This window comes from Heterodontus francisci, chromosome 12 (assembly GCF_036365525.1).
Source record: "Heterodontus francisci isolate sHetFra1 chromosome 12, sHetFra1.hap1, whole genome shotgun sequence".
NCBI lineage: Eukaryota > Metazoa > Chordata > Chondrichthyes > Heterodontiformes > Heterodontidae > Heterodontus > Heterodontus francisci.
In genome coordinates, this window is record NC_090382.1 from 25,082,219 (window position 1) to 25,091,781 (window position 9,563).

Consider the following 9,563-nt stretch of genomic DNA (forward strand, 5'->3'; position numbering starts at 1 on the left):
TCTCTCTCTCTCTCTAGTCCTCATAGAGTCATAGAGTTATACAGCAAGGAAACAGGATCTTCGGCCCATCGTATCCGTGCCGGCCATCAAGCGCCTTTCTATTCTAATCCCATTTTTCAGCACGGCCCATAGCCCTGTATGGCGTTTCAAGTGCTCATCTAAATACTTCTTAAATGTTGTGAGGGTTCCTGCCTCTACCACCCCTTCAGGCACTGTGTTCCATATTCCAATCACCCTCTGGGAGAATTTTTTTTTTCTGCAATCCCCTCGAAACCTCCTGCCCCTTACCTTTAATCTATGCCCCCTGGTTATATTGACACCTCCCTAAGGGGAAAAGTTTCTTCCTATCTACCCTATCTCTTCCCCTCCGAATTCTGTATACCTCAATGAGGTCTCCCTCAGCTTTCTCTGCTCTGAGGAAAGCAACCTTAGCCTATCCAGTCTCTCCATAGCTGAAATGCTCCAGCCCAAGCAACATCCTGGTGAATCTCCTCTGTACCCTCTCCAGAGCAATCACATCCTTCCTATAGTGTGGCAACCTGAACTGTACACAGCACTCCAATGTGGCCTATACTAGCATTTTATACAGCTCCATCATAACCTCCCCGCTCTTATATTCTATGCCTCGGCTAATAAAGGCTAAGTATCACATATGCCTTCTTAACCACCTTATCTACCTGTGCTCCTGCCTTCAGTGATCTAATGACAAGCACAACAAGGTCCCTCTGTACTTCCTAGGGTCTTACCATCCATTGTATATTCTCTTGCCTTGTTAATCCTCTCAAATGCATCAGCCTCACACTTCTCAGGATTAAATTCCATTGCCACTGCTCTGCCCATCCAGATCATCCTGTAATCTAAGGCTTTTCTCCTCACTATTTACAACACCACCAATTTTGTGTCTTCTGCCAACTTACTCCTATATTCATGTCTAAATCATTAATGTACACTACAAACAGCAAGGGTCCCAGCACCGATCACTGCGGTACACCACTGGTCACAGGTTTCCAATCGCAAAAACAACCCTCGACCATCACCCTCTGTCTCCTGCCACTAAACCAATTTTGGATCCAATTTGCCAAATTGCCCTGGATCCCATGGGATTTTACCTTCTTAACTGATCTCCCAAGCGGGACCTTATCAAAAGCCTTACTGAAGTCCATGTAGACTACATCAACTGCTTTACCGTCATCTATACATCTAGTCTCCTCCTCGAAAAATTCAATAAAGTTCGTTAGACACCATCTCCCCCTGACAAAGCCATGCTGACTATCCCTGATTAATCCCTGCCTCTCCAAGTGGAGATTAATCCTGTCCCTCAGAATTTTTTCCAATAGTTTCCCTACCATTGCTGTTAGATGCACTGGCCTGTTCTTATTCTTTGGCCTCCTTGTCACGAGAGACAATGGGTAAGCGCCTGGAGGTGGTCAGTGGTTTGAGCAGCAGCGCCTGGAGTGGCTATAAAGGCCAATTCTAGAGTGGCAGACTCTTCCACAGGTGCTGCAGATAAAATTGGTTGTCGGGGCTGTTACACAGTTGGCTCTCCCCTTGCGCTTCTGTCTTTGTTCCTGCCAACTGCTAAGTCTCTTCGAGTCGCCACGCTTTAGCCCCGCCTTTATGGTTGCCCGCCAGCTCTGGCGATCGCTGGCAACTGACTCCCACGACTTGTGATCAATGTCACAGGACTTCATGTCGCGTTTGCAGACGTCTTTAAAGCGGAGCCATGGACGGCTGGTGGGTCTGGTACCAGTGACGAGGTCGCAGTACAATGTGTCCTTGGGGATCCTGCCATCTTCCATGCGGCTCACATGGCCAAGCCATCTCAGGCGCCGCTGGCTTAGTAGGGTGTATATGCTGGGGATGTTGGCCGCCTCGAGGACTTCTGTGTTGGTAGTTCGGTCCTGCCACCTGATGCCAAGGATTCTCCGGAGGCAGCGAAGATGGAATGAATTGAGACGTCGCTCTTAGCTGACGTACGTTGTCCAGGCCCTCACTGCCGTATAGCAAGGTACTGAGGACACAGGCTTGATACACTTGGACTTTTGTGTTTTGTGTCAGTGTGCCATTTTCCCACACTCTCTTGGCCAGTCTGGACACAGCAGAGGAAGCCTTTCCCATGCGCTTGTTTAATTCTGCATCGAGAGACAGGTTACTGGTGACAGTTGAGCCTAGGTAGGTAAACTCTTGAACCACTTCGAGAGTGTGGTCGCCGATATTGTTAGATGGGGCATTTCTGACGTCCTGTCCCATGATGTTCGTTTTCTTGAGGCTGAGGGTTAGGCCAAATTCATTGCAGGCAGCCGCAAACCTGTCGATGAATCTCTGCAGACACTCTTCAGTGAGATGTTAAAGCATCATCGTCAGCAAAGAGGAGTTCCCTGATGAGGACTTTCCGTACTTTGGTCTTCGCGTTTAGACGGGCAAGGTTGAACAACCTGCCACCTGATCTTGTGTGGAGGAAAATTCCTTCATCTGAGGACTTGAACGCATGTGAGAGCAGCAAGGAGAAGAAGATCCCAAACAGTGTAGGTGCAAGAACACAGCCCTGTTTCACGCCGCTCAGGATTGGAAAGGGGTCTGATGAGGCGCCGCTATGCTGAATTGTGCCTTTCATATTGTCATGGAATGAGGTGATGATACTTCGTAGCTTTGGTGGGCATCCAATCTTTTCAAGTAGTCTGAAGAGACCGCTTCTGCTGATGAGGTCAAAAACCTTGGTGAGATTAATGAAAGCAACATAGAGGGGCATCTGTTGTTCACGGCATTTCTCCTGTAGCTGGCGAAGGGAGAACAGCATGTCAATGGTGGATCTCTCTGCTCGAAAGCCACACTGTGCCTCAGGATAGACATGCTCAGCCAGCTTCTGGAGCCTGTTTAAAGCGACATGAGCGAAGACTTTCCCCACTATGCTGAGCAGGGAGATTCCACGGTAGTTGTTGCAGTCACCGCGGTCACCCTTGTTCTTATAGAGGGTAATGATATTGGCATCGCACATGTCCTGTGGTACTGCTCCCTCATCCCAGCATAGGCAAAGCAGTTTGTGTAGAGCTGAAAGTATAGCAGGCTTGGCACGCTTGATAATTTCAGGGGTAATGCCGTCCTTCTCAGGGCCTTTTCCGCTGGCTAGAGAATCAATGGCATCACTGAGTTCCAATTTTGTTGGCTGTACGTCCAGCTCATCCATGACTGGCAGAGACAGGGTTGCATTGAGGGCAGTCTCAATGACAACATTTTCCCTGGAGTACAGTTCTAGGTAGTGCTCCACCCAGCGGTCCATTTGCTTGCGTTGGTCAGTGATTGTGTCCCCTGATTTAGATTTGAGGGGGGCAAACTTCTTGACGGTTGGCCCAAAAGCTCTCTTAATGCCATCATACATCCCTCTGATATTCCCTGTGTCAGAGGCCAGCTGAATATGACTACATAGGTGTTGCCAGTAGTAATTTGCGCAGTGCCTGGCTGTTCTTTGTGCAGCGCTTTTGGCTGCTTTAAGTGCTACGGATGTTAACTCGCTGGGGGCTTTCTTGTAGTTCAGCAGTGCAATGCGCTTAGCGGCTATGACAGGTTCCAGCTCTTCAATGAGAGATTGAAACCAGTCTGCATTCCGCTTCACACAATTTCCATAGGTGGTCATTGCTGAGTCATAGATGGCGTCTCTAATGTGGGCCCACTTGGTCTCTGCATCCCCTGTGGGAGTGTTTTGGAGGGCTTTTTCAAGTGAATTTAGAAACTTGCGTGACAGCTGTGGATAAGAAATTCTGCTGGTGTTGATGCGCGGGCGGCCCTTCTGTTTGGAGTGATGCAGCTTCTTTGGTTTGAGGCTAACCTTGCTGCACACCAGGGAGTGGTCGGTGTCGCAGTCCGCACTGTGGAAGCTGCGTGTGATTTGAACATTGTTTAAAGAGGCTCGCCTTGTGACGATGAGGTCCAGCTGGTGCCAACGACGTGATCTTGGGTGTCTCCAAGAAACCTGGTGACAGGGTTTAGTGTGAAAGAATGAGTTGGTGATGCAGAGGTTATGATTGGTACACAACTCCAGCAGTCTCTGTCCATTCTCATTCATCCTTCCAATGCCATAGCGCCCAAGGCAGGGGGGCCATGAGTCATAGTCGGCCCCAACCCTGGCATTAAAGTCCCCCATCAGGAATAGGTGTTCGGTGTTGGGGATGCTACTAATGATATTATGGAATTCCTCATAGAACTGGTCTTTAGCTTCAGGTGGGGAGCAGAATGTTGAAGCATAGATGCTGAGTAGGTGTACTAGACCAGAGGCGGTGAACAGTCGGATGGACAGTATGCGTTCCGAGCCATTTGAGGGTCGCTCTATCATGCTGAGCAGAGTCTCTGATGAAGCCCACTCCGTGCTGTCTTGGTTGTTCAGGATCCCTACCCTGCCAGAAGAAGGTGTAGTCTTGCTCTCTTAGAGATCCGCTTGCAGGGAGGCGTGTCTCCTGAAGTGCCGCAATGTCCACATTGAGTTTACTGAGCTCATTGTTGATGATGGCGGTCTTCCGAGAATCGTTGATTTGTGTAAAGTCTTCCGACAGACCAGGACACATGGTTCTGACGTTCCAGCTTGCAAAAAGAAGCGTTGGTACCTTCTTTCCTTTTCTGGTCGTGCTGTTTGGTGCGGTGTTACAGTCCACTTGTGGGGCAATGACCCTGAGCTCCAAGCACCCATTGAAGCAGGTGGACTGTGGCGGGACAGAACCTTACTGACCGGGGGCTGCCCGGTTTGAGGCGGATGGTTGCTGTCCAGTGGCGGCACAGCGGCGCAGTGGTTAGCACCGCAGCCTCACATCTCCAGCGACCCGGGTTCAATTCTGGGTACTGCCTGTGTGGAGTTTGCAAGTTCTCCCTGTGTCTGCGTGGGTTTTCTCTGGGTGCTCCGGTTTCCTCCCACAAACCAAAAGACTTGCAGGTTGGTAGGTAAATTGGTCATTATAAATTGCCCCTAGTATAGGTAGGTAGGGAAATATAGGGACAGGTGGGGATGTGGTCGGAATATGGGATTAGTGTAGGATTAGTATAAATGGGTGGTTGATGGTCGGCACAGTCTCGGTGGGCCGAAGGGCCTGTTTCAGTGCTGTATCTCTAAAACATAAAACTAAAAGTGAGATGCGATGACCTCTCCCACCGACAAAGGCAACACGTGGCCCCCAATCTCTACGCCAATTAAGCCGGACTTATAACCCGTAACTGCTGCCTTCCGTGTTGATTTGGTCGCTGTGAGGCGACTATGGAGTGACCTCTTCATGGCGCATGCCTGGGCGGATGTATGGAGGTTGTGAGTTGCCCAAGCGTCAAAACCCCCCTCTTGGCCTTCCTGGTGGGGTCCAAAGGAGTGCAGAGCACGACGTTTGGCACCAGTGTGACTGCAGGAACTGCCGGAAACATGCCAAAGGTGACACATGACCGCCTTCGGGGTTCCGCTCCGGATTTTCTGTTCGCGTTGACTCCCTTAGCCTTGGTCTCTCCCGAGACGCCCACAAGGCAGTGGGGTTGATGGGGCCCCTACACAGGGGTAGGTGGATGCCGGTGGGAGGAGGTGGAGGGAAGGTGGGGGGGGGGGGGGGGAAGGGGGTACGGGGGGTGCGAGGAGGAGGAGTGCGGTGGGAAGGGGTGGAGGGAACGGGGTGCGGGGGGAGCTGGGAGGGGGGCTGCAGGGGGTAGGGGAGAGGGGTGCAGGGGAAGGGGGTGCGGGGGAAAGATGGTGCAAGGGGGGAGCTGGGAAGGGGGTGCGAGGGGGGTAGGGGGAAGGGGGTGCGAGGGGGGTGAGCTGGGAGCGGGGGTTGGGGGGGGGGCGGGAAAGAGGAGGTGCAGGTAATAAAACATTGCATCAGCTCCCACCATTGTCCCTTTTACAATGGTGCTCGTCGTAGAAATGCTATATTCAGCAGCTTCTATTCCCCTCTCCAGCCGCCCATGCTTTTAAATAACGAGTGATGCAGGCAGAACAGTTAATATTCTCTACAGTGCAATATAGAGTCCACAGCGTTACTCGTTCTTAAATGTCCAATATAATTGAAATTGATTGACGAGTCGTCAAGTGAGTGGGAGCCGCTGCCGGAACCATGTGGCCGCTCTTCCTCCTGATCGTCGCCGTGGACGGGCTCCCCGAACACAACCAAGTGGCCTTCCAAGCTTGGCCACAACTGGCAGGGTCTTCATCAGCAGTCCTTCATCAGCAGATTCACTGGCCTGTAATTACCTGTTTTATCCCTGGTACCCTTCTTGAATAATGGTACCACATTTGCTGTCCTCCAATCCTCTGGCACTTCTCCTGTGACCAGAGAGGATTTATACATTTGTGTGGACCTCTGCAATCTCCTTCCTTGTCTCACATAATAGCCTGGGATACATCTCATATGGGCCTGGGGATTTATCCACTTTTACGCCTGCTAAAACTGCTAATACCTCCACCCTTTCAATGCTAATTTGTTCAAGTATATCACAATTCCCCTCCCTGATCTCTACACCTACATCGTCCTTCTCCATAGTGAATACAAATGAAAAGTAATCATTTAAAGCCTCACCTACGTCCTCCGGCTCCACACACGGATTGCCACTTTGTTCCCTAATGGGCCCTTACTCTTTCTCTGGTTATGTTTTGTTTAGTTTAGTTTAGAGATACAGCACTGAAACAGGCCCTTCGGCCCACCGAGTCTGTGCCGACCATCAACCACCCATTTATACTAATCCTACACTAATCCCATATTCCTATCACATCCCCACCTGTCCCTATATATTTCCCTACCACCTACCTATACTAGGGGCAATTTATAATGGCCAATTAACCTATCAACCTGCAAGTCTTTGGCATGTGGGAGGAAACCGGAGCACCCGGAGGAAACCTACGCAGACACAGGGAGAACTTGCAAACTCCGCACAGGCAGTACCCAGAATCGACCCCGGGTCCCTGGAGCTGTGAGGCTGTGGTGCTAACCACTGCACCGCCCTTAATATACTTATAAAACGCCTTGGGATTTTCCTTTATCTTGCCCGCCAGCGTTTTCTCATGCCCCCTCTTTGCTCTAATTACTTTTTTTTAAGTACCCCCTACACTTTCTATACTCCTCTAGAGCCTCCGCTGTTTTCAGCGCACTGAATCTACCGTAAACCTCCTTTTTTTTCCTTATCCAATCCTCTATATCCCTTGACATCCAGGGTTTCCTGGACTTGTTGGTCCTACCCTTCACCTTTACCGAAACATGTTGGCCCTGAACTCTCACTATTTCATTTTTTAATGACTCCCACTGCTCTGATGTAGACTTTCCGACAAGTAACCATTCCCAATCCACATTGAAATCGGCCTTCCCCCAATTCAGTACTTTTATTTCCAGTCCATCTTTGCCCTTTTCCATAATTTCCGTAAATCTGAAGAGTTATGGTCACTATCTCCAAAATGCTCCCCACTGACACTTCTACCACTTGACCGGCTTCATTCCCTTGGATTAAGTCCAGTATCTCCCCTTCTCGTGTAGGACTTTCTACATACTGCTCAAAAAGCTCTCCTGTATGCATTTTAAGAATTCTGCCCCTTTTAAGCCTTTTGCCCTAAGACTATCCCAGTTAATATTGGGGAAGTTGAAATCCCCTACTATTATTACCCTATTATTTTTATACCTCTCTGAGATTTGCCTATATATCTGCTCTTTTCCTCTCTCCCCCCAGCTACTCACGGGCCATCCTGGTCAGCACATTTTTCGGGGCCCGCTCCCTCCTGCGGGGCCGCGGCCTCTCCTCGCTGCTCGGCTCGGCCACCATCAGCTTCTTGAGGCGCTCGATTCTGTCAGGGTCCGGGGGAGGCCGTGCACCGCGGCGGCCGCGGGATTTCTGGCGGCCCGGGGTGGCGGTGGTTCGGGTGGGCCTCTCCCGAAATCCGCGCTGTAGGAAGGACTGGTACTCTGCTATGTTGTTAAAAGTGCGCACGTTGGGGAAAGGCAGAGGCGGCTGGCAGCGGCTATACAACGCCAGGTACGGGTCAAAACGCGGCGAGCTAACATCCAGCAGCCCGCTCTCCTCCTCCTCCTGCTGCCGCCGCCCAGCCTCCGCCATGTCGGAGTAGCTCCCGCTCTCCCACTGCCGGGATAGCGGACTTTCACCACCCGCCATCTTGGAACCTTGCGCGCTGGGCACTGTGGGATACTCCACATCTTTGAAATAACCTGTAGTTTTAAACAGTGCCTTTAGCAAACTGAGAGCGTCCGAAAGCGCCTTACAATCAAAGCCGAAGAAGGAACACTGACCCGAAACGTTAACTCTGCTTCTCTTTCCACAGATGCTGCCAGACCTGCTGAGTGATTCCAGCATTTCTTGTTTTTGTTACAATCAAAGTACTTCCTTGCAGTGTGGTCACTGTTGGAAAGAAACGTAGCAGTCAAATTGCACACAGCATGAACCCACAAACTAAATGATCATGATCAGATCATCTGTTACAACGATGTTGTTGAGGAATAAATCTTGGTGACCTCTTCACATAGGGCTATGAAGGCGCCGCGGCTTAGCGTCTGTTCTGGTGGGCTGCGGCTCCAACAGTGCGGCACTCCCTCAATAGTATTCTGAACTCTCAGCCCAGATTTCTTGCCTGGAGGGGGGCTTGAATCCACGACATTCTGATGCAAAGCCAGCAGTATACCAACTGAGCCAAAGCCGATTCCTTGCTTACATCTTGTATTTACATTAACACGTTTTTTTTTATTCAAGACAACACCATGCGCTTCACAATCACTTGAGTTCTTTTGAAGCAGAGTCACTCTTCTGCAGCAGCCTAAATGCACACAGGAAGGTCCTCCATCACTTTGTTTACAATAGTGATAGCTGGCTTTGCCGATATGTATAGATTGACAATACTGTTCCAATTAAAAGAAACACAGTGCTACTTAAAATAAATGCAAAGCCACATGATATATATATACAAAAAGGTATATTGTAATCCCCCTCCTGTAACTATTCATTCATAATAGAATCACAGAATCGTTACAATGCAGAAGGCAGCCATTCAGCCCATCGTGTGCACACCAGCTCTCCTAATGAGCAAGTCACCTAGTGCCACACACCCACTTTCCCTCAAAACGCTGCACATTCTTCCTTTTCATCTAACTAATTCCCTATTGAATGCCTCAATTGAACCTGCCTCCACTATACTCTCTGGAAGTGCATTCCAGACCTTAAACACATGCTGTTTGAAAAATATGTTTTTGTCACTTTTGCTTCTTTTACCAATTAGTTTAAATTTGTGCCCTCTCGTTCTCGTTCCTTTCAAGAGTGGGAACAATTTCTCCCCATCTACTCTGTCCAGTGTTATGATCCTGTAGTTTTTTTTTTCTTTTCCGGGAAGTATGCAGTGTACCTTTAAGACTGTAACAGGAACATAAGAACAAGGAGCAGGAGAAGGCCATTCAGCCCCTCAAACCTGCCCGGCCTTTCAATAAGATCATGGCTGATCTGCTTCAGACCTTGACTCCTCTTTCGTGCCAGCTCCTCATAGCCTTCAATTCCCCAATATTTCAAAAATCTATTTACCTCCTCTTTAAATACTTTCAGTAATCTAGCCTCCACAACTC

The 9,563-nt window shown here is 49.6% G+C and overlaps 1 protein-coding gene across 2 annotated transcripts in view; it reads right to left on the minus strand.

Moving 5' to 3' along the window:
• lsm11 (LSM11, U7 small nuclear RNA associated) overlaps positions 1-8,473 on the minus strand; it is a 55,902-nt gene extending 47,429 nt beyond the window's left edge. The window contains exon 1 of one of the 2 annotated variants that reach the window (XM_068043204.1): positions 7,680-8,473. In XM_068043204.1, the coding sequence (XP_067899305.1) occupies positions 7,680-8,310 (631 nt within the window). In that variant the 5' untranslated portion in view covers positions 8,311-8,473. The remainder of the gene's footprint in view (positions 1-7,679) is intronic. The other variant, XM_068043205.1, reaches the window with a different exon arrangement.
• Between the last annotated feature and the right edge of the window lie 1,090 nt (positions 8,474-9,563).